This window comes from Mobula birostris, chromosome 26 (assembly GCF_030028105.1).
Source record: "Mobula birostris isolate sMobBir1 chromosome 26, sMobBir1.hap1, whole genome shotgun sequence".
Classification (NCBI taxonomy): Eukaryota; Metazoa; Chordata; class Chondrichthyes; order Myliobatiformes; family Myliobatidae; genus Mobula; species Mobula birostris.
The window spans coordinates 1,984,647-2,010,072 of record NC_092395.1 but is presented as its reverse complement, the minus strand read 5'-3'; the positions used below and the strand labels follow the sequence as shown (position 1 = coordinate 2,010,072).

The 25,426-nt window shown below is 43.9% G+C and overlaps 1 protein-coding gene across 1 annotated transcript in view; it reads left to right on the top strand.

The window, feature by feature from the left end:
• myo1f (myosin IF) overlaps window positions 1-25,426 on the top strand; it is a 163,802-nt gene that overhangs the window by 53,843 nt on the left and 84,533 nt on the right. The window contains exons 3-6 of the mRNA XM_072244607.1: window positions 3,013-3,102; window positions 19,531-19,625; window positions 24,876-24,963; window positions 25,322-25,411. Of these exons, the coding sequence (XP_072100708.1) occupies window positions 3,013-3,102; window positions 19,531-19,625; window positions 24,876-24,963; window positions 25,322-25,411 (363 nt within the window). The remainder of the gene's footprint in view (window positions 1-3,012; window positions 3,103-19,530; window positions 19,626-24,875; window positions 24,964-25,321; window positions 25,412-25,426) is intronic.

Genomic DNA, 25,426 nt, shown 5'->3' with positions numbered 1-25,426 from the left:
ATTCCCAACTTTCTGCTTTGGCTGAAACCCCAGGCTTTTCAGCAGCTTCTCGACTTGGGCACCACACAGATCAGTAAATGGGTGATGGGTGAGGAGTAAAGCACTTCCCCTCATCTCATTAGCTTGCAAACATTGGCCTTTAGTAATCACATTTGTGTCTGCTTTGTAAGTACCAGTAATCCTGGTCAATAATCCGGGGACAAAACTGTTATAAAAACCAGATGTATTACATAAAAACGAAGGTTTTCAGGATTGGAACCACATCATCTGAGCCTAGCGTGCAGGACACTGATATAGAGAAGTCAGGAGTGTATCTCCCTGAACGTGTCCAGCACAGGGAGACTGTACTTTCCCAGGTAGGCAGGGGCCCACGTCTCGGTTCATCCCGGGTAGCTGAGTGACAGAGGATGCTCCAGTCTCTGGACTGTTCTCAGGGCCGCACAAAGAGAGAGGTATCAGTTAACGCTGGCAGGTCACCAGTTTGGTGAAAGACGATCTTTGGTCTGCCCGAAACCTGTTGGTCTGCCAGCTCATCGAGATGTCCGTGGAGGAATGCTGTCGAATGACGCGCTCCAGGCCGCAGGAGGACATGCTGAGGGAATCACTGATGCTCGGTGCAACCACCGCAATATGAGGCACTGGAGAAGGAGGGGCCATGTTGGATGAGGAAGTCCCACAATGATTGTGGCAGAGTACCACCCCAGGGAGCCACATGAGTGGCAACCGTCCTGTTGGTTTTTAGGAAAGCAATAGAACACTACGTAGCACTATGAATGTAAGAACGAAAAACCGCTGCACAGTTAGTTCTTATAAATATTCTTTTCATCATGAATGAAGTTTATTTTGAGGTATGAAAGAAATCTTGTCACCCAACACAAGGTGTTTCTTTGTATTTACTGTGAATGCCCACAAGAAAATAGACTCAGGGTTGTATGTGGTGACATACTGTATATGTACTTTGTTAATAAATTTACTTTGAGCAGGAAGGATATGTTAGTGCTGGAAAGGGTGCAGAGGAGATTCACCAGGGTGTCTCACTTCTGAGGAGAGACTGGAAAGGTCTGGGTCTCTTCTTCCTGAAGCAGAGGGACTGATAGTGCAGGGTGGGGGGGGGGGGGAACAAGGGACGCAATAGGGGTGCATAAAACATTAAGGGAGGTAGATAGTACGAACGTTTTCCTTAGAGCTGAGGTACATAGAACTAGAAGCACAGAGTGAAAGACTTAGAGAAGGTCTGAGGAGGGATTTTGTCACCCAGAGGGTATTTGGAACCCAGGACGCATTGCCTGAGGTGTGGTCATACAAAGAGTCTATGAACAATGAAGAAGTACTTTTTTTAATTAAAAAGATTATCCTTATTTTTCCCATGTACATCAAAATATACAGCGATATGCATTATGGATTTAATCCTGAATTCTGAAGGCACAGAACACTCTGGAGCAGGTTCTCGTAAATGGGATGAGTGAGGAAGGGTACTGCAGGACTGGCATGTACGGCACTGTGCAAAGGTCTAGGCATTCTTGTTTCGGTTCTAAGTTCAAAGTTCAAAGCTGAAGGTAAAATATATTATCAGAGTACATACATGTCACTACATACAACTCTGAGATTCTGTTCCTGCGGGCATACCTAGTAAATCTATAGAACAGTAACTGTAAACAGGATCAATGAACAACAAACTGAGCAAATGCAATAAATAACAAGATAAAGAGTCCTTAAAGTGAGATCATCAGTTGTGGGAACACCAGATGTAGAAATAGTGTAGTTATAGCTTTTTGTTCAAGAACCTGATGGTTGAGGAGTAGTTCTTGAACTTGATGGTGTGCGGTCTGAGGCACCTGTACCTTCTACCTGATGGCAGCAGTGAGAAAAAGGCTTGGCCTAGGTGGTGAAGATATTTGATAATGGATGCTGCTTTTATACGGCAATGTTTCACGTTGATGTGCTGAATGGTTGGGAGGGTTTTACCCGTGATGTCCTAGGCCAAATCCACTATCTTTTGTCGGATTTTCCAATCAAATGCACTGGTGTTCCCATTTCAGGCCATAATGCAGCCAGACAGCACACTTTCCACCACAGATTTAAAGAAGTGTGCCAAGGTTTTTGATGTCATGCTGAATCTCTGCAGACTTCCTGAAGAAGTAGAGGTGTTGTCGTGCTTTCTTTGCAATTACATTTATATGATGGGTCCAGGATAGGTCCCATGAGATAGTGACACCCAGGAATGTAAAGGTACTGACCCCCTCCACCTCTGATCCTCCAATGATTACTGGCTTATGGACCTCTGGTTTCCCTCTCCTGAAGTCTACAATCATTCCTTGGTCTTATTGACATTAAGTGAAAGGTTGTTGTTATGACACCACTCAGCCACATTTCAAACTCCCTCCTGTATGCTGATACATCACTGCTTTTGATACAGGCCACAGCAGTGGTGTCATCAGCAAACCTGTATATGGTGTTGGAGCTGTGCACCACAGAGCCCTGATCGCAACATCATCAAGGCTGGCTGGGATTACCTGGAGGGGCAGAAGCAAACGAGATGGCCAAAGTCTGCGGAAGAACTGTGCCAAGTTCTCCACGATGCTTGGAACAACCTACCAGCTGATTTTCTTATAAAACTGCACGACCATGTACCTAAGAGAACTGATGCAGGTTTAAAGGCAGGTGGTCACACCAAATATTAATTTGATTTAGTGTTTTACTGTTTACTGCTCTTTATAGTAAAATGTCTGATACTTAGAAACTTTTCATTTTATTTTGAAAACATTTCAGAATGTTTTACAGGTGCACAGTACAGTATTTGGTGGAGCAAGGGCTTATTTCTGTGACTTGGTACATGAATTCACAGCAGCAAACCCTGCTCTCCTGGCGTGAATTGCTGCAAGCATCAGGGTTGCAGAGCAGCCAAGAAACTCTCCGCCATTTTCATGGGAAATTCCTTCCTCCCACTGAAGCTACAGCCGGGAATGTTGGATTCCATTCTTATCCAGTAAAATGCCTTAACCCGTTCCTCAGACTTACATTGGAACAGTGCTCATTTCCGTCAACCCCTTCAAACAGATGCCTTACTTCACAGACAGAGAAGTTGAAATTTATCAAGGAGCGGTAAGTGAATTTAAACCTTATCACCTGTCGCAGGGTGTCAACCCAGCATCTCACTCTCACTGTTCGACCTGCTGATTGTTATTTGTGCAGCCTCTTGCTTTATTTATTTATTTAAAGGCACAGTGCAGAACAGGCCCTTCAGCCCAACAAGTTGCACCAACCAGCAACCCTCCTATTTACAATATAAAACATAGAATATCAAAATCTACGGTACATTACAGGCCCTTCGGCCCACAATGTTGTGCCGACCATGCAACCTACTCTAGATCCTACTCTAGATACTGCCTAGTGTTTTTAAACAATGGGATGGATTGGGCATTACATGTTTCCAGGATCTGTTTGTTGGAGGAAGTCTTTCTTCATTCGAACAGCTGTCAACTAGATATAGTTTACCAAAAACCCATTTTTCTCGGTACCTACAAATTAGAGATTTTCTGCGATCTCAATTATATACATTTCCTAATAGTCCTGATAAGAACTTATTAGATGAAATTCTTAATGTGAAATCTTTTTATAATGGTTCAATATCCAATATTTATGATATGTTTATGGGAATGAGAAATGATTCTTTAGACAAAATCAAAAATCTTTGAGAACGAGATTTACAGACCTCAATTTCTGAAGAAACTTGGAATGAAATTTTTTAATTGGTTAATACTTCATCGTTATGTGCTCGTCATTTCATCCTACAATTTAAAGTGGTCCATAGGGCTTATGTGACCAAAGATAAGTTATCTCGTTTTTATAGGGATATATCTCCCTACTGTGATAGGTGTAACAATGGAGAAGCTTCATTTATTCATATGTTTTGGAGATGCCCAAGTCTTGAAAAATATTGGAAGGAAGTATTCCAAACTTTTTCTGTACTCTTTAAAGTAAATTTTAAGCCTAATCCTTTGACTGCCCTATTTGGTATTGTTGGAAGGAAAGATATCATCTAGAAGACATCTGATCTGCACATTCTGGCTTTTATCCCTCTTACGGCTAGGAGGGCGCTTTTGTTTAAATGGAAAGATGCTGTTCCTTCCAACCATGCTCAGTGGTTACAGGATGTTATGGCATGCCTAAATTTAGAAAAGATAGTTGTTCAATTTCTGAATCTAACCAAGATTTTCAAAAATTGTGGAGGCCATTTTTAAATTATTTTCATAATCTTTGATTTCCCATTAAAGTACAGAAGCTGGTTAATAGCATATTTTATTATCTGATGAGGTTTTTTTTTCTTTTTTTTCTTTACCAAACAGCTTCGACTTTGGTAGTGGGTATAGATTTTTTTAAATATAAAATTGTTCATATTCTAACATACGAATTAGTCTAATCTATATGAATATAGGGTAAGGAGTTTGTTAATATGATTCAATGTAATGCATCTGGTATTATTATATTTTTTCTTTTGTTTTATAATATGTATTTTCTTGGACTGTGTATTCTTCTATGTAGAAATTAATAAAAATATTGAAAAAGAAAGATACTGCCTAGAATTTCCCTACCACATAGCCCTCTATTTTTCTATGCTCCATGTACCTATCTAAGAGGCTCTTTAAAGACCCGATTCTATCCATTTCCACCACCGCCGCTGGCAGTGCATTCCACACACCCACCACTCTTTGTGTGGAAAAACTCACCCCTGACATCCCCTCGGTACCTATTTCCAGGCACCTAAAGACTATGCCCCCTCGTGTTAGCGATTTCAGCCCTGGGGAAAAGCCTCTGACTATCCACACAATCGATGCCACTCATTATCTTATACACCTCTATCTGGTCACCTCTCATCCTCCGTCACTCCAAGGAGAAAAGGCCGAGTTCATTCAACCTATTCTCATAAGGAACGCCCCTCCAATCCAGACAACATTCTTGTAAATCTCCTCTGCACTGTCTCTATAGTATCCACATCCTTCCTGTTGTGAGGTGACCAGAACTGAGCACAGTATTCCAATTGGGGTCTGACCAAGGTCTTATATAGCTATTTCACCCCACCCTATCAGAGGACAATTTACAATGGCTTTAGCTCCTAACTGGTGCATCTTTGGACTGTGGGAGGAAACCGGAGCACCCGGATGAAACCCCATGGTCAGAACGTAGAAACTCCTTACAATAACAGTGGGAATTAAACTCAGGTGGATGACTAGCACCATAAACTAATGTGCTACTGTGCTGCCCAATGCTTCTCTTCTAACTCTTAACACCTTTTCAACAAAGAAACCTTGTTGTGTCACTTTGCAGCTACTAAATTAATTCTGCTGCTGCTTTGACCAGGCCCATTTACAATGTTTTCTACCATCCGCATTGTGACTGTGAATTTGTGGTAAGTGTACCTAGGACTGATGCATCTGCAAACCATCGACTCACGCCAGCGGTGACAGATCTGGCTGCTCGGTGTACTTTCCTCTCAAAACACCCTTGTGCTGAAACTTGAAGCTGAAAAACATACTCCTTCCTTCAAGGATGTTGTACTTTCAGATCGAGCTAAAAGAAATTTGCTTTTTATCTTTTTATTTTTATTGTATTTAAGGATAAAATAAATCACCTCCTTATTCTGGCTTTTGTCCCCTTTCTTTCCAGTCCTGATGAAGGGTCTCAGCCTGAAATGTCGACTATTTATTCCTCTCCCTAGATGCTGCCTGAGCTGATGAGTTCCTCCAGCTTTTTGTGTGTGTTGCTCTGGATTTCCAGCATCTGCAGAATCTCATGTGTTTATGATATTTGCTTAAGGGTGTATATCTCAGATGAAAGAGGAATAGCTCAAAGGAAACGTGGGGGATGTATTTTTTAACACAGAGAAGGTGACAAATGAACACCTTAAATTTGTGCAACACACACAAAAAGTGCTGGTGAACGCAGCAGGCCAGGCAGCATCTCTAAGAAGAGGTACAATCGACGTTTCGGGCCGAGACCCTTCGTCAGGATTAACTGAAAGAAGAGATAGGAAGAGATTTGACAGGGGGAGGGGAGGGTTGGAGCTAAGAGCTGGGAAGTTGATTGGCAAAAAGGATACGAGGCTGGAGAAGGGAGAGGATCATGGGATGGGAGGCCTAGGGAGAAAGAAAGGGGCATGGGGGAAGCCCAGAGGATGGGCAAGGAGTTATAGTGAGAGGGACAGAGGGAGAAAAAAAGAAAGGTGAAAAAAAGAAAGAAAAATAAAAAATAATAATTAAATAAATAACGGATGGGGTACGAGGGGGAGGTGGGGCATTAGTGGAAGTTAGAGAAGTCAATGTTCATGCCATCAGGTTGGAGGCTACCCAGATGGAATATAAGGTGTTGTTCCTCCAACCTGAGTGTGGCTTCATCTTTACAGTAGAGGAGGCCGTGGATAGACATATCAAAATGGGAATGGAACGTGGAATTAAAATTGTGGCCACTGGGAGATCCTGCTTTCTCTGACGGACAGAGTGTAGGTGTTCAGCAAAAACGGTCTCCCAGCCTGTGTCAGGTCTCACCAATATAATTGGCCGCATCAGGAGCACCGGACGCAATATATCACCCCAGCCGACTCACCTCCCCTTCGTACCCCATCCCTTATTTATGTATTTATTTATTTATTTATTCTCTTTTCCCCCCCCCCCCCCTTTCTCCTTTTTCTCCCTCTGTCCCTCTCACTATAACTCTTTGCCCATCCTCTGGGCTTTTCTCCCCTCCCCCTTTCTTTCTCCCTAGGCCTCCCGTCCCATGATCCTCTCTCTTCTCCAGCCTCATATCCCTTTTGCCAATCAACTTTCCAGCTCTTAGCTCCATCCCTCCCCCTCCTGTCTTCTCCTATCATTTTGGATCTCCCCCTCCCTCTCCCACTTTCAAATCTCTTACTAGCTCTTCTTTCAGTTAGTCCTGACGAAGGGTCTTGGCCCGAAACGTCGACTGTACCTCTTCCTAGAGATGCTGCCTGGCCTGCTGCATTCACCAGCATTTTTTGTGTGTGTAGCTTAAATTTCTAGCATCTGCAGGTTTCCTTGTGTTTGCAACCTTAAATTTGTGACCCTTTGTATGAATCATGCCAGTATCCAAATAAAAATGTCAGATTTCCTTTCCTGGAAGATATGGGTAAACCACACTATCTCTACAACATTTCTGTAATTCCATAATCAGCGTTGTTGCCACCAGCTTCATTTTGTGGTCTGCATAGCACAGCAGCACCAGTGTTCAGCTCCCCACCACAACAGTGGTAGCATAGCAGTTAACTGGACATTATTACGGTTCAGGCCATTGGAGTTCATGTTCAATTCTGGCTTCATCTCTAAGGAATTTGTATATCCTCCCATGACTGCCTGGGTTTCCTCTGGGTGCTCTGGTTTCCTCTCACAGTCCAAAGATGTACTGGTTAGTAGGTTAATTGGTCATTGTAAATTGTCCTGTGATGAGGCTAGGGTTAAAAAGGTGGGTCATTGGCCGGAAGGGCCTTTCCTGTGATATATCTATAAATAAAATAAAGACAAATAAATAAACAGGTGAGCAGAGACCTACAGAACAGATGTACATAAGACTGAAAGAATGCAGAGAAAATTTACAAGGATGTTGCCAGGACTTGCAGACCTGAGCTATATGGAAAGGTTGAATAGGTTAAAACTTTATTCCCTGGAGTGTAGGAGAATGAGAGGAGATTTGATAGAGGTCTACCAAATTATGAGAGGTGTAGATAGGGTAAATGAAAACAGGCTTTTTCCACTGAGGTTGTGTGAGACTAGAACCAGAGACTAGAAGCGATTAAGGATGAAAGGTGAAATATTTAAGAGAACATAATGAGGATCTTCTTCACTCAGAGGGTGGTAAGAGCGTGGAACGATATGCCAGCGTAAATGGTGGATGTGGATTCAATTGCAACTTCTAAGAGAAGTTTGGATAAGTTCATGGATGGGAGGGGTATGGAGGGCTATAGTCTAGATGTGGGTTAATAGGACTAGGCAGAATATGACACAGACTAGGTGGGCCAAATGGCCTGTTCCTGTGCTATAGAACTCTATGATATTTAAGGAAAGTTTAGATATGTACAGTGGCCCAATCTGTGGCAGCAGCAGGCCACAGTGATGAGGTTTCTCACGGGTTGGTGACGCTTGTTTAAAAGTAGAGAAGGGACAAGCAGGTCGGCCGTTGTTGGGAGTAGGCCAATGGTGAGAGCAGAAGTGTCAGGCTTTGGCTCAAAGGAGCTTCGGCTCGAAAGAGGCGTTGGCTCTGTGTAAGTTTCTGTTAATGTTCCTTTTTTTACTCTTCCTGTACTTCGTGTAGTAAATGGCTGTTGTGTATTCTCCATGCCAGATGCTGGAGTTCTGGGTGACCCAGAGTCTCTCAGGGAACTATGTAATCCAGCCGCAGCTCCTTGAAGACCGTGTTAGGGATCTGGAGCAGCAGCTGGATGACCTTCGGCTTGTACCGGAGAGTGAGGAAATAATCAATCAGAGTTACAGGGAAGTAGTCACCCCGAAGTTGTAGGAGGAGAGTAGCTGGGTGACTTTCAGGAGAAATGGAAATGTGAATAGGCAGTTAGTGCAGAGCACCCCTGTGGCCATTCCCCTCAATAATAATTACAGTATACAGTTTTGGATTCTGTTGTGGGGGATGACCTCCCAGGGGAACGCCACAAAGACTGAGTTACTGGCACTGAGCATGGGTCCTGGTGCAGACCGGGAAAGAGGGAGAAGAGGACGCGATAGTGATAGGGCACTCAATAGTGAGGGAAACAGACAGGAGATTCTGTGGAAGTAAACGGGACACCTGAATGGTATGTTGCCTCCCAGGTGCCAGGGTCAGGGATGTCTCAGACCATGTCCACAGCATTCTGTAGGGGAAGGAGAGCAGCCAGATGTCTTGGTACTTATTGGTACCAACGACAGAGGAAGGAAAAGCAAAAAGGTTCTGAAAACGGATTTTAGAGAGCTAGGTAGAAAGCTGAGAAGCAGGACCTCCAGGGTAGCAATTTCTGGATTGCTGCCTGTGTCATGTGTCAGTGAGGGCAGAAACAGGATGATTTGGCAGATTAATGCGTGGCTGAGAAGCCGGTGCAGGGGGCAGGGCCTCAGGTTCTTGGATCACTGGGGGAGGTATGGCCTGTTCAAAAGTGATGGGTTGCACCTGAGTGAAGGAACTCACGATGGGATGGATGATAAAAAAAAAAGCAAAGATGGCGGGCAGTCAGACTGTCAGGAAGGGCAGGCAGATGGCAGGACAAAATTGCAACCAGCAGGGTGTGTATCAGTGCATTAGGGATGCAGAATCAGAAAGGGTAACAAATACAGTACTCTAAGTGTTATACCTCAATGCAAAGAGTATAAGAAATAAGGTGGATGATCTTGTTGCACTATTACAGATTGCCAGGTGTGATGCTGTGGCCATCACTGAATCGTGGCTGAAGGATGGTTGTAATTGGGAGATGAATGTCCAAGGTTACACGTTGAATTGGAGGGAGAGGAAGATAGGCAGATGGGGAGGCATGGCTCTGCTGGTAACGAATGGCATCAAATCATTAAAAAGATGTGACATAGGATTGGAAGATGTTGAATTCCTGTGGGCTGAATTAAGAAACTGCAAGAGTAAAAGGACCCTGATGGCCTCCCATCAGTCGCTGGGATGTGGACCACAGATTATATGGATGAGAGTGATATGAAAGACATTTGTCTGGATGCAGGTCTATGCGTTTAGGTAGAAAAATAGGCTGCGTAGATTGGATGGGCCAATCTGTAATTCTGTGCCGTAGTGCTCTGTGACTCTATAATTCAAGGAGTTCAGCTTCCTTATGAAGGTTGCAATGTCTATTACAAGAGGACGCGTTTCAGGAGAGAGGGATCAGGTCCAAAAGAGGTGTGTGGGGCAAGATTTGTTTACTCACAGAGAGGTGGGTGAATGGAATGTGTTGACTGGGGTGGTAGTGGACACAAATATTATACAGGCATTTTAAAAAGACATGTGAATGGACAGTGAATGGAAGGATATGGCATCATATGGTAGTCAGGATTAGTTTAATGAGACATTTAATTGATAATTTACCCATGTGGTGGGCCAGAAGACATGATCCTGTACTGTTCTGAGGTGATAGCACATTCGCAGAGAATAACCCCCCTCCAACCCCATCGCCATCAATGGAGAATCTTCCTGGAATGAAACTAAACCCCCTTCCCCCACACCACCCCCCATCTCCATCAGCAGGGAATTTCCCCAGAATGAGAATAAACCCCTCCTCCCAACTCACTCCATCAACAGGGAATTTCCCCAGAATGAGAATAAACCCCTCCTCCCAACTCACTCCATCAGCAGAGAATCTCCCTGGCATGAGAATAAGCCCCCTGCACACCCTCCCCCCGCCCCCGCTGGCCACTCCATCTCCAAGGAACAGTGGTCAATGTAATGAAGTAATATGCACTCGTTGGCCACGTTACTCGGTACCGGAGTGGAACCTGGAATCACCTTCTGCTTCTGTAGCTCATCCACTTCAAGATGTGATGTTTTGTGCATTGAGAAATTCTCTTCTGTACACCATTGTAGTAGCACATGGTTATTTGAGTTACTGTCACCTTCCTCTCATTAACAAGGCATTTAATGTCCTCAGGACTGCCGCTCACTGGGTGTTCTTTTTTTTTTGTTTTTTGCACGATTCTCTGTAAACTCTAGAGACTATTGTGCATGAATGTCCCAGAAGGTCAGCAGTTTCTGAGATACTCAAACCACCCCGTCTGGCACCAACAATCATTCCACAGTGAAAGTCACTTCGATCACATTTCTTCTCCATTCTGATGTTTGGTCTGAACAATAACTGAACTTTTTGACATGCTTTTATGCATATTGATTTGCTGCCACATAATTGGCAGATTAGATATTTGAATTAACGAACAGTAGTTAACAAAGCAGACACTGACTGTGTACCTTCAGGCCCCACAACTTCCCCCTCTAAGGCAAACTCAGCGTCATGGGGACAGAGATTCTCTGAGTTTCACACAAATTGTCATCACAGGCAGGAAACCCCAGACCAAAACCATCAAGAGAATAGCATCACCATCACCGGTCGGGTTACAGTGAAGGGTACAATCTGCCGCAAGTGTCTCAGTGCCCACTTCCTGGGGCAAACTGAGGTGAGATATGATTCATACAGACTGCAGACTGAATGATTGAGAGAGGGTATTTTGCAGAAGCTGGAAGATTACCCAAACAGAAAGTTTCTGTTTGCCACGGAGAGGCTGTCCTGGTGTTGGGCTGCTACTCATCAAAGGGAAGATGGACATCAACAGGGTTACTGAAACACCCTGGGTGTTGCTGGCTTGATCGTCGTTGGTGTTCCTTCACAGTATGTGGACATTGCTGGCAAAGCCATGATTTATTCTCCAACCCCTGTTGCCTCAAGACTGGGGAGGCATTGTGAGCATGATCTGTACTTACTTTAGCATTAGGAGAAGCACCATCAAGGACATGTATACGGAAAGGTGCAAGAAATGGGTCAGTAACCTCATGAAGGATCCCACCCACCCTGCTCACGGACTGTTTGTCCCACTCCCATCAGGGAGGAGGCTACGTAGCATCCACACCAGGACCACCAGACTCAAAAACCGTTATTTTCTCCGAGCAATAAGGCTGATCCACACCTCCACCCACTGACCCACCCACCACACCCCAACCACCGCTACTTTATTATTTCCTCTCAGAGTCACCTTATGTACAGACACTCCTGTGCCTAACGTAACTTCATGGACATACAGTCAATCTATGTATATAAGCTACTTATGTATTTATATTGTATTTTTTATTACTGTGTTCTTTCTCTTATTGTGAGTGTGTTTTTTGTGCCGCGTTGGATCAATTATTTCATTCTCCTTTGCACCTGTGTACAGGAAATGACATTAAACAATCTTGAATCTAAACAGTCTAATGATGAAGAGTCTCGGCCCAAAACATCGACTGTTTATTCCTCTTCATAGGTACTGCCCGGCCTGCTGAGTTCCTCCAGCATTTAGTGTGTGTTGCTGTGGATTTCCAGCATCTGCAGTCTTTCTCATGTTTGTGATCTGCAGAACCTCTTGTAGTTGTAATGTCACTGAGAGTAACTCTTCCTTTAAATTCCAGTTTAATTTAATCACTTCAGTCTGAAATCCTCAGACTCCATGGTGGGGATTTGAAACCGACTTTTTTTGAATAAATTGTTAGCAGATTTGGTTGATAATCTATTGGTTTACCCACTAAAGTACCAGTTCAAAAGCCTTGTTTTTGAGGAAAGAAAACGAAAATACCGAGGTGGTCATTTTGCAAGCATCAGGGTGAGAGTGTAGGTGTCTAAAATGCAAATCAGGAAGGCATGCAATGTTAGAATTCATTTCAAGAGGACTGGAATATACATTTGGGGTTAATGTACTAGGAGCATTTGATGGTTCTGGGCCTATATTCACTGCAATTTAGAAGAATGAGAGGGTTCTCATTGACACCTAACGAATGTTGGAAGGCGTAGATAGTGAGTGTGGAGAGTGTGTTTCATATAATGGGGAAGTCTGTGACCAGAGGATACAGCCTCAAAATAGAGGGACGTCCTTTTAGAATGGAGATGAGGAGGAATTTCTTTAACCAGAGGGTGAATCTGTGGAATTCGTTGCCACAGACAGCTGCTGAGGCCAAGTCACTGGGTATATCTAAAGCAGAAGCTGATAAGTTGAAAGGTCCTTGATTAGTAAGGGCACCGAAGGTTACAGGATGAAGGCAGGAATAACAAATCAGCCATACTCTCTAAATTGGAGAAGGCCCAGTTTAGATGGTATCAGATAGCATCAGGAAAAGCTGTACTTGGTAAGTGGGAGGCCTTCAAAAGTGAAATTTTGAGAGTACAGAGTTTGTACATTCCTGTCAGAATAACAGCTTTAGGAAACCTTGGATTTCAAGAGATATTGAGGCCCTGGATAAGATAAAGAAGGAGGTGCAGAGCAGGTACAGGTAGGTAGGAACAAATGAGCTACTTGATGAGTATAAGAAACGCAAGAGAACACTGGAGAAGGAAATCAGGAGGGCTGAAAGAAGGCATGAGGTTGCTCTAGCAGACAAGGTGAGGGAGAATCCTAAGGACTTCTACAGTTATGTTAAAAACAAAAGGACAGCAAAGTCCTCTGGAAGATCAAAGTGGTAACCTATGTGTGGAGCCAAAAGGGATGGGGGAGTTTTTAAATGGATTTTTTTATTCGGGAGATGGACACGGCATCCATAGATCAGAGGCAATACAGCAGTGAGGTCATGGACACTATACGAATGACAGAGGGGGAGGTGTTCGCTGTCTTGAGGCAAATCAGGGTGGATAACTCCCCAGGGCCTGACAGTGTTCCCTCTGACTCTGTTAGAGGCAAGTGCAAAAATTCCAGGGGCTCTAGCAGAGATATTTAAAACATCCTTAGCCACAGGTGAAGTGCCGGAGGAATGGAGGATAGCTGATGTTTCATTGTTTAAGAAAGTCTCTGTGAATGAGCCAGGTGCATAAGAACATAAGAAATAGGAGCAGGAGTCGGCCATCTGGCCCATCGAGCCTGCTCCGCCATTCAATAAGATCATGGCTGATCTGTCCGTAAACTCAGCTCCATCTACCTGCCTTTTCCCCATAACATTTAATTCCCTTACTATGTAAATACCTATCTAAATGTATCTTAAATATATTTAGTGAAGAAGCCTCAACTGCTTCCCTGGGCAGAGAATTCCACAGATTCAACACTCTCCGGGAAAAACAAATTCTCCTCATCTCCATCCTAAATCTTCTCTCCTGAATCTTGAGGCAATGTCCCCAAATTCTAGTCTCACCTACCAATGGAAACAACTTTCCTACTTCTATCTTATCCATCCCTTTCAAAATTTTGTATGTTTCTATAAGATCCCCTCTCATTCTTCTGAATTCCAGAGAGTATAGTCCCAGACGACTCAATCTCTCCTCATAGGTTAATCCCTTCATCCCTGGAATCAACCTGGTGAACCTCCTCTGCACTGCCTCCAAAGCCAGTATATCCTTCCTCAAGTATGGAGACCAGAACTGCACACAGTACTCCAGGTGTGGCCTCACCAGTGCCCTGTATAGTTGCAGAATGACCTCCCTGCTCTTGAATTCAATCCCTCTAGCACTGAAGGCCAACATTCCGTTTGCCGTCTTAATAACCTGTTGTACCTGCAAGCCAACTATTTGCGACTCATGCACAAGCACTCCCAAGTCCCTCTGCACACCCTCTGCACAACAGCATGCTGCAATCTTTCACCATTTAAATAATAACCTGCTCTTCTATTATTCCTTCCAAAGTGGATGATCTCAAATTTACCAATGTTGTATTCTATCTGCCAGACCTTGGACCACTCGCTTAACCTATCTATATCCCTCTGCAGACTTTCCACATCCTCTGTACAATTTGCTTTTCCACTCAGTTTAGTGTCATCAGCAAATTTTGCTGCACTACACTCAGTCCCCTCTTCCAAATCATCAATGTAAATGGTAAACAGCTGTGGGCCCAGCACTGACCCCTGTGGCATCTCCACTCATCACCGACTACCAACCGGAGAAACACCCATTTATACCAACTGCCTGCCTTCTATTGGTTAACCAATCCACTATCCATGCCAATACACTTCCACCGACTCCATGCATCCGTATCTTATTAAAAGTCTCTTTTGTGGCACCTTATCGAACGTCTTCTGGAAATCCAAGTCTACAACATCCACCTGTTCCCCTCTATCCACTGCACTCATTATGTCCTCAAAGAACTCCAGTAAGTTTGTCAAACAGGACCTGCCCTTTCTGAATCCATGCTGCATCAGTCTAATGGAACCACTCCTTTCTAAATGTTTCACTATTTCTTCCTTAATGACAGCTTCAAGCATTTTCCCAACTACAGACGTTAAGCTAACTGGCTTATAGTTGCCTGTCTTTTGCCTACATCCTTTTTTAAAAAGTGGTGTGACATTTGCTGTTTTCCAATCTGCCGGGCCCTGCCCAGAGTCTAGAGATTTTTGATAAATGATTACCAACGCGTCTACTATAACCTCCGCCAATTCCCTCAGCACCCTGGGATGCATCCCATCAGGACCAGGGGACTTAACTACCTTCAGGCCCTCTAGTTTGCTCATCACTATCTCTTTAGTGACAGTGATTTTATCGAGGTCTACTCCTCCTATTTCATCCATAACTTCATTCTTTGGCATATTAGAAGTGTCCTCCACCGTGAAGACCAACACAAAATAGTCGTTCAATGCCTCAGCCATTTCCTTATCACCCAATATCAATTTCCCCTTCTCGTCTTCCAAGGGACCTATGTTGACTTTAGCCACCCTCTTCCACTTTACATATTTATAAAAACTTTTGCTATCTGTTTTTATATTTTGTGCTAATTTACTTTCATACTCTGTCTTCCCTTTCCTTATTTCTTGTTTAGTTGTTCTTTGTTGCTTTTTAAAGTTTTCCCAATCCTCCTGTCTTTGCGACTTTGTACACATGAGCTTTTAATTTGATACTATCTTTTATTTCCTTGGTTATCCAAGGCTGGATCTCCCCACACTTACTGTCCTTACAGGTTGGTGAGCCTAATTATAGGCTGGTGAGCCTGACATTAGTAGTGGGAAAGTTGTTGGAAGTTAATCTAAGGGACTGGATATGCGGGTATTTGGAGTGACTAGGGATAGTTAGCATGGCTTTGTGCATGCTAAATTGTGCCTAACCAATCTAATAGAGTTTTTTGAGGAAATTACCTGGAATGTTGATGAAAGCAAGGCAGTGGATGTTGTCTACATGGACTTCAGCAAGGCCTTTGACAAGGTCCCACATGGGAGGTTAGTCAAGATGGTTCAATCGCTTGGCATTCAAAATGAGGTAGTAAATTGGATTGGGCATTGGCTTCATAGTAGGGGGTTGCCTCTCTGACTGGAGGCCTGTGACTAGTGGTGTGCTGCAGAAATCGGTGCTAGGTCCATTGTTGTTTGTCATCTGTCTCAATGATCTAGATGATAATGCAGTAAACTGGATCAGCAAGTCTGCTGAAGACACCAAGATTAAGGCTGTAGTGGACAATGAGGAAGACTATCAAAGCTTGCAATGAGATCTGGACCAGCTGGAAAAATGGGCTGAAATATAGCAGATGGAATTTAAGAAAAGGGTCTCGGCCTGCAACGTCGACTGTACCTCTTCCTAGAGATGCTGCCTGGCCTGCTAACACACTTTGATGTGTGTTAGATGGAATTTAATTCAGCCAAGTGTGAGGTGTTGCACTTTGGGAGGACAAACGGGTTAAGAGGTACACAGTAAATGATAGGGCACTGAAGAGTGTGTGAGTGGAACAGAGGGATTCGGGAATACAGATCCATAATGTCTTGGAAGTGACATCACAGGTAGATACAGTTGTAAGGAAAGCTTATGGTGCATTGGCCTTCATTAATCAATGTATTGGGTACAGGAATTGTTGAAATTGTGTAAGATGATAGTGAGGACTAATTTGGAAAATTCTGTGCCGTTCTGGTTACCCACCTACAGGAAAAAATGTAAATAAGATTGAAAGAGTGCAGAGAAAATTTACAAGGCTATTGCTGGAACAGGAAGACCTGAGTTAGAGGGAAAGGTTGAACAGGTTAGAACTTTATTCCCAAGAATGTAGAAGAATGGGGGAAGATTTGATGGAGGTATACAAAATTATGAGGACCACAGAGAGGGTAAATACAAGCAGGATTTTCCACTAAGGTTGGCTGAGACTAAAGCTAGAGGTCACGGGTTAAAGGTGAAAGGTGAAGTGTTTAAGGGAAACATGAGGGGAACTTCTTCACTTGGAGGGTGATGAGAGCATGGAACTCGCTGCCAGCACAAGTAGTGGATACAGGTTCGATTGCAACACTTAAGAGAAATTTGGATAGGATCATGAATGGGAGGGGTGTGGGCCAGGTGCAGATCAATGGGATTACAAAGATTAATAGTTTGGCATGGACTAGATGGGCTGAAGGGCTGTGCTGTGATATTCTTTGACTCTAATTGAGTGACTGAATATCTATGTTGTGATATTCTTTGACTCTAATTGAGTGACAGACTGGACACGATTGCCTGAATGGCCTATTTCTGCTCCTATGTCCCATGGCCTTATGGATGAAGTGAAAAAGCCATCTGTAATGGTGACAGAGCAGAAGACCAGAGGAAGTTAAGAACGAGATTCCTAAAGCAAGGTTAGAAGTCTGGAATGAAAGATTGAATGTTTTCATCTTACATTCCAACGATCAATACAGGCTGAACATCAACAAATGCAATTCTAGACTGTCTGTTGTGGTAGTTCTCCAAAGGCTTCCACTCTCTCTTGGCTTTGTTCCAATGACATGAGGCAAACTGTTCCAGCATCAAGGTTGTGTTTAAGAACTTCTCGATCATCACCACGGCTCCTGTTTTATCAAACGTCAGGTCCTCAAAGGACCTTATATCATTGACATCCCTTCTCCACCTCTCCACCTCTCCTCTATCACAGACCTCTCCCCCTCCTCTTCCCTCCCCACACATTATTCATCCTTTCACGATTGTTTGTTTATTTCTCGAGGACTCTACAACTCCTGTTCTCAGGATTTTTTTTTGTATTTGCACAGTTCTGTTTGTTCTACTGTGAATGTCCACAAGAAAATGAATTTCAGGGAGCAGAGTAACATACATGTATTTTGATGATAGATTTACTTTGAACATTGAAATTCTTTGAGGTTACCTCTGTTTTCACATTCTGTCAGTTGCTATTTGAATTACGTGTGAACCTTTGGGAATGCATTTGTGCAGAGAAGTGCCTAAATTGGATGGAAAGAGTGAGACTGAGATTTGTGTTGGGAACCGTCAGGTGGATCTTAAAATGAAAGCAATTACTCTGCAGGAATGCACACAGACTGCTGGACTAATTCAGCAGGTCAGGCAGAATCACTGGAAATGAACAAACAGTCTATGTTTCAAGCCAAAACACTTCATCAGAACTGGGAAGGAAGGGAGAAGATGCCAGAATAAGAAAGTAGGGGGATGGGGAAAGAGGTCAGGCTAAAGGTGATAGGTGAAGCCAGATGGGTGTGCTGGGGGGGGGGGAGAATGAAGTCAGAAGCTGGGTGGTGATTGGTGGAAAAGAAGAAGGAATGTGATAGGACAGGAGAGTGAACCATGGGAGAAAGGAAAGAAAGAGGGGGGCCAGGAAGAGGTGATGGGCAGGTGAGGGGAAGAGGTAAGAGGCTAGAGTGGAAAATTGAGGAAGAAGGAATGGGGTGGGGAAATAATTACCAGAAGCTGGAGAAATCGGTGTTCATGCCATCAGGTTGAAGGCTATCTAGATGGAAGATAAGATAACCATGTTCCTCCGCATGGGAGGTTGGTCAAGAAGATTAATTCGCTTAGCTTTCAAACTGAGGTAGTAAACTGGATTTGACTTTGGCTTTGTGGAAGAAGACTGAGTAGTTGTAGATGGTTGCCTCTCTGAAGGGAGGCCCATGACTAGTGGACTATTACACCATGGGAAGACCAACCAAGGCAGGTCTTACACGGTGAGCGGTAGGGTGCTCAGGTATGTGGTGGAACGGAGTATTCTAGGAATACACATCCATAATTCCTTGCTCTGACAGCCAGCATAAACTCGATGGGCTGAATGATCTGCGTCCAATAGAGATGTGAAAAGGCTCCTTTGTGCTTTTCGCTTTGCCTCTCTTTTCCTCCTGTGCATTAATCCATGCTTTGTATTTGCACTGTTTGTTGTCTTCGGCACCTTGTTTTATTCCCCTTCTTTTGTGCGTTTTTTAAATTCTGTTGTTTCTTTGTACTTTCTGTGTATGCCTGCAAGAAAATGTATCTCATAGTGACATATATGTATTTTGATAATCAGTTTGCTTTGAACTTTGACCTTTTTGGAATTAATCATCCTTGCATTTGAAATGTTTCTGGAAAATTATTGGAAGAGTTTTGTTTGACGCTAAGCATTCTTCAGAAGCAGAAAATGTTTGTATGCCACTTTTTTTATACAGTATTTCTGAATTTTATTTATTATTTTTATTTGGAGATACAGTGTGGAATCGACCCTACTGGCCCTTCAAGCCACGCTGCCCCAGCAACACCCTGACGATTCCAATTTAACCCTAACCCTAATCACGGGACAATTTACAATGACCAATTAACCCTCTAACCAGTACATCTTTTGGGCTGTGAGAGAAAGCTGGAGCACTTGGAGCAAACTCACAATTCCATGGGGAGGACGTACAGAGAGCACTGGGACTGAACTCAGAACTCCGACATCCGGAGCTGTAATAGCATCATGCTAATCGCTAAGCTTCCAATGCACCCCATTTACTAACTGCCCTGTCTTCAGGAGACAGTGATGCATGCTGGGTAGACTTCATACGTGCTCTTTGTGTACATTATAGGTATAACTCTGACCATCCATGACCATGCTCACTGGCAGTCTGCTCCCACTCCCACCACGTTCCGCAATTCCTCCCTTTACTGAGACAACGTTTCTCTTTCTGCAGGCTCAGTATGAAAACCCTCCGCATATTTATGCTCTTACGGACAATATGTACAGGAATATGTTGATCGATGCAGAGAACCAGTGTGTGATCATCAGGTATGGAGAAGAATTGTGTTTACATTTATTTATTTAACGATACAGTGTGGAGTAGGCCCTTCTGGCCTTTGAGCTACGCTGCCCCAGCAACCCCTGACAAACCCAATTAACTCTAACCTAGTCACTGGACAACTTATAATGACCAATTAACCTACATGGTATGTCTTTGGACTGTGGGAGGAAACCGGAATGCCTGGAGAATACCCACACATTCCACAGGGAGGATGTCTGATTTTATGATCCATCCCATCATGTTATTTATTGATCAACAAACTTCCTTCAAAATAAATATTAGATTATTTCAAGACAGATGGATAAACTTCTGCCTACTGTTCATCAGCATTATTTATGTGCTGTGTCGTATGACGTGAGCGATCATGGGTTTTCATGATCGTGATTGTTTTTGCAAAATTTTTCTACAGAAGTGTTTGCTATTGCCGCCTTCTGGGCAGTGTCTTTTCTCACAGCTACCTGGACTATTCCTCTTCCCACCCTATCTCTTGCAAATATGCCATCCCCTTCTCGCAATTCCTCCGTCTCCGCCGCATCTGCTCTCAGGATGAGGCTTTTCATTCCAGGACAAAGGAGGTGTCTTCCTTTTTTAAAGAAAGGGGCTTCCCTTCCTCCACTATCAACTCTGCTCTCAAACGCATCTCTCCCATTTCACGTACATCAGCTCTCACCCCGTCCTCCCACCACCCCACTAGGAATAAGTTTCCCCTTGTCCTCACCTACGACCCCACCAGCCTCCAGGTCCAACATATAATTCTCCGTAACTTCCGCCACCTCCAATGGGATCCCACCACTAAGCACAACTTTCCCTCCCCCACTCTTTCTGCTTTCGGCAGGGATCGCTCCCTACGCGACTCCCTTGTCCATTCGTCCCCTCCCCTCATCCCTTCCCACTAATCTCCCTCCCAGCACTTATCCTTGTAAGCGGAACAAGTGCTACACATGCCCTTACACTTTCTCCCTCACCACCATTCAGGGGCCCAGACAGTCCTTCCAGGTGAGGCGACACTTCACCTGTGAGTCAGCTGGGGTGATATACTGCGTCCAGTGCTCCCAGTGCGGCCTTCTATATATTGGCGAGACCCGACACAGGCTGGGAAACAGTTTCACTGAACACCTACACTCTGTCCGCCAGACAAAGCAGGATCTCCCAGTGGCCACACATTTTAATTCCACATCCCATTCCCATTCTGACATGCCTATCCACGGCCTCCTCTGCTGTCAAGATGAAGCCACACTCAGGTTGGAGAAACAACACCTTATATTCCATCTGGGTAGCCTCCAACCTGATGGCATGAGCATTGACTTCTCTAACTTCCGTTAATGCCCCTCCTCCCCTTTGTACTCCCATCCCTTATTTATTTATTTATTTATTTCCCCCCCCCCCCCCTTTTTTCTCTCTTTTTGCTCCCTCTGTCCCTCTCACAATCACTCCTTGCTTGCTCTCCACCCTCTGGGCTCCCCTCCCCCTTTCTTTCTCCCTAGGCTTCCCATCCCATGATCCTGTCCCTTCTCCGGTCTGGTATCCCTTTTGCCAATCACCTGTCCAGCTCTTGGCTCCATCCCTCCCCTCCTGTCTTCTTCTATCATTTTGGATCTCCCCCCCCCCTCCCACTTTCAAATCTCTTACTAGCTCTTCTTTCAGTTAGTCCTGACAAAGGGTCTCAGCCCAAAACGTCGACTGTACCTCTTCCTATAGATGCTGTCTGGCCTGCTGCGTTCACCAGCAATTTTTGTGTGTGTTGCTTGGATTTCCAGCATCTGCAGATTTCCTCATGTTAGTGTCTTTACAAGACGGGTGATCCCTGCCTTCATCAATACTCTTCAGAAACAGTCCGCCTGGTGTCAGTGGTTGCATAACCAGGACTTGTGATATGCACCAGCTGCTCATACAACCATCCACTGCCTGCCCCATGGCTTCACATGACCCTGATCGAGGGCTCACCAGGTGCTGCACCTCGCCCGAGGGTGACCTGCAGGCTGGCGGAGGGAAGGAGAGCCTGACATCTCCTTTGGTAGAGATGTATCTCCATACTGCCACCCAATTACAATTACACTCCCTACTGTTACAATGAACAAAATTATATTACATTGAATCAGAATCAGGTTTATTATCACTGGTTGTAAATTTTGTGAAATTTATTGAAAATGTCTGGAATTTATTAACTTAACAGTGACAGTACATTACATGATAAATACAGAAAAAAACTGAATTACAGGTATTATTTATATATGTAAATTTAATAGTTAAGTTCAAATAAGCAATGCAAAAACAGAAATAAATAAAAAAGTAGTGAGGTAGTGCTCATGGCTTCAACGCCCATTCGGAAATCGCATGACAGAGGGAAGAAGCTGTTTCTGAATTGCTGAGCGTGTGATTCAGGCTCCTGTACCTTCTCCCTAATGGTAACAATGTGAAGAGGGCGTGTCCGAGATGGCGGGGGTCCTTGATGATGGATGCTGCCTTCCTGAGGCACTGGATACTCAGACCCCATGATGGATCTGACTAATTTCGCAACTTTCTGAAACTTATTTCAGTGCTCGGCAGTAGCCCCCTCCCCCAGCCCGCATACTCTCCATGGTACATCTGCAGAAATTTTTGAGTGTTTTGGATAGTTATTCATTATTGGTTAATTATTGCAGACGTACTGAGGTACAGTGAAAAATTTGCATACCGTTCATACCAGTCAATTCAATGATTCAGTGAGGTAGTATAAGGTAAAACAGCTTCAAAGAAAATGTAGTGCAGGTAGGCAGTAAAGTTAGGGGGCTGTCGAATAGTTTTATAACAGTGGGGTAAGAACTGTCTTTGACCCTAGTTGGACGTGCTTTCAGCCTTTTGTATCTTCTGCAACACACACAAAATGCTGGAGGAACTCAGCAGGTCAGGCAACATCTCTAGAAATAAATACACTGTCCTTAGAAGTTTGCAAAGATTTGGCATGGCATCTAAAACTTTGACAAACTTCTATAGATATGTGGTGGAGAGTATATTGACTGGCTTCATCAGAGTGTGGCATTGAAACACCAATGCCCTTGAATTTCTGGATTGCTGCCTGTGCCACACACCAGTGAGGGTAGAAACAGGATGATTTGGCAGATAAATGCGTGGCTGAGAAGCTGGTACGGGGGCAGGGCTTCAGGTTCTTGGATTATTGGGATCTCTTCTGAGGGAGGTGTGACCTGTTCAAAAGTGACAGGTTGCACCTGAACCTGAGGGGGACCAATATTTTCACAGACGGGTTTGTTAGAGCTGTTGGGGAGGGTTTAAACTAACTTGGCGGGGGGGACGGGGGACGGTGGGAACCGGAGTGAAGACCATAAGACAAAGGAGCAGAAGTTGGCCATTCGGCCCATCGAGTCTGCTCCGCCATTTTATCATGAGCTGATCCATTCTCCTATTTAGTTCCACTCCCCTGCCTTCTCACCATAACCTTTGATGTCCTGGCTACTCAGATACCTATCAATCTCTGCCTTAAATACACCCAGTGACTTGGCCTCCACTGCTGCCCGTGGCAACAAATTCCATAGATTCACCACCCTCTGACTAAAATAACTTCTTTGCATTTCTGTTCTGAATGGGCGCCCTTCAATCTTTAAGTCATGCCCTCTCGTACTAGACTCCCCCACCATGGGAAACAACTTTGCCACATCCACTCTGTCCATGCCTTTCAACATTCGAAATGTTTCTATGAGGTTCCCCTTCATTCTTCTAAACTCCAAGGAATACAGTCCAAGAGCAGACAAATGTTCCTCATATGTTAACCCTCTCATTCTGGGAATCATTCTAGTGAATCTTCTCTGAACCCTCTCCAACGTCAGCACATCCTTTCTTAAATAAGGAGACCAAAACTGCCCACAGTACTCCAAGTGAGGTCTCACCAGTGCCTTATAGACCCTCAACATCACATCCCTGCTCCTATACTCTATTCCTCAAGAAATGAATGCCAACATTGCATTTGCCTTCTTCACCACCGACTCAACCTGGAGGTTAACCTTAAGGGTATCCTGCACGAGGACTCCCAAGTTCCGTGCATCTCAGAACTTTGAATTCTCTCCCCATTTAAATAATAGTCTGCCCGTTTATTTCTTCTACCAAAGTGCATGACCATACACTTTCCAACATTGTATTTCATTTGCCACTTCTTTGCCCATTCTCCCAACCTATCCAAGTCTCTCTGCAGACTCTCTGTTTCCTCAGCACTACTGGCCCCTCCACCTATCTTCGTATCATCAGCAAACTTAGCCACAAAGCCACCTATTCCATAATCCAAATCGTCGATGTACAACATAAAAAGAAACGGCCCCAACATGGACCCCTGTGGAACACCACTGGTAACCAGCAGCCAACCAGAATGGGATCCCTTTATTCCCACTCTCTGTTTCCTGCCAATCAGCCAATGCTTGATCCAAGTTTGTAATCTTCCCATAATTCCATGGGCTCTAATCTTGTTTAGCAGCCTCATGTGTGGCACCTTGGTAGGACAGCGGCCTGCTCAGGGAAAACTGGGTTATCAACTGGGTAAACACTGGATATTTCTGCTCCTTGTTTTCTGCACTTCATGGACTTGAGAAGTACAACCTCCTGCCACATTTCTGAAGTTTATGAAACAAAATTACTTCCTTTTATTGATCTCAACATACAACATAAAATATTGATCTATACTTCTTATCATTTTGTGCACCTCTATTAAATGACCTCTCAATCTCCCTTCCAAAGAGAAAAGCCTTAGTTCACTCAACCTATCTTCATAAGATATGCTGACTGGTCCAGGCAGCATTTTGGTAAATCTCCTCTGCACCGTCTCTAAAACTTCCAAATCCTTCCTATAATGAGGTGAACAGAAATGAACACAACACTCCTAGCAAAAGACCTTGATGGATATTTTGCTAAAATTTAGCAAATTTGCTGAAACAGAGCCCTTTTCAGGTTGACAGTTTGAACTTGCTTTGGCTTTGGAAGAAAGGGTTTATAAAGATGAGGATTTATGTGCAGGATCACCCTCCATTATCTTTACACATCACTTTCTGAATCATGTTGAAATAATACAAGTCAGAGTTGGCCATTTGTAGTCTGGGAGCAGAGTATTAGCCTGGTACGGTGGAATCCTTAGTGGAACTTCTCAATATAGAAGACCCGATGGGCCAAATGGCCTATTTGTGTTCAACTGTTTTAGGTTCTTATGGTCTTTGGTCTTCTTAATTCTGGGGCCTTGCTTCTCTCATTTTGTCTTTCAGTGGAGAGAGTGGAGCTGGGAAAACTGTGGCAGCAAAATACATCATGGGTTACATCTCCAAAGTGTCGGGCGGAGGATCAAAGGTTCAGGTAATGGTGGAGTGTGGAACTTACAGGAGGATCATCAGTGTACATCGGGAGAAGAAAGAGAGAAAGGACAATTCCTACAGAAATGGACACTCTCTCTTTCTCTGTGGTGGGACAACACTGTCTCCATGAGACACTGGAACCAACAACATGTATATGGAGTTTTAAGGGCAAAGGTGGTCACACCAAATACTGATTTGATTTGATTTTTTTTTACTGTGTACTGCTCTTTATAGTAAACTTTATAATAGTTAGAAACTTATCATTTCATTATTTTTGAAGGTATCCTCACTTTCTGGATTTTTTTTACATGTTCCTAAGACTTTGTCACAGTAGTGTACATATTTTTTTTTGTTTTTAGCATGTTAAGGATATCATCCTACAATCGAACCCTCTGCTCGAAGCCTTTGGAAATGCCAAGACTGTGCGGAACAATAACTCCAGCCGATTTGTAAGTTACTCGCTG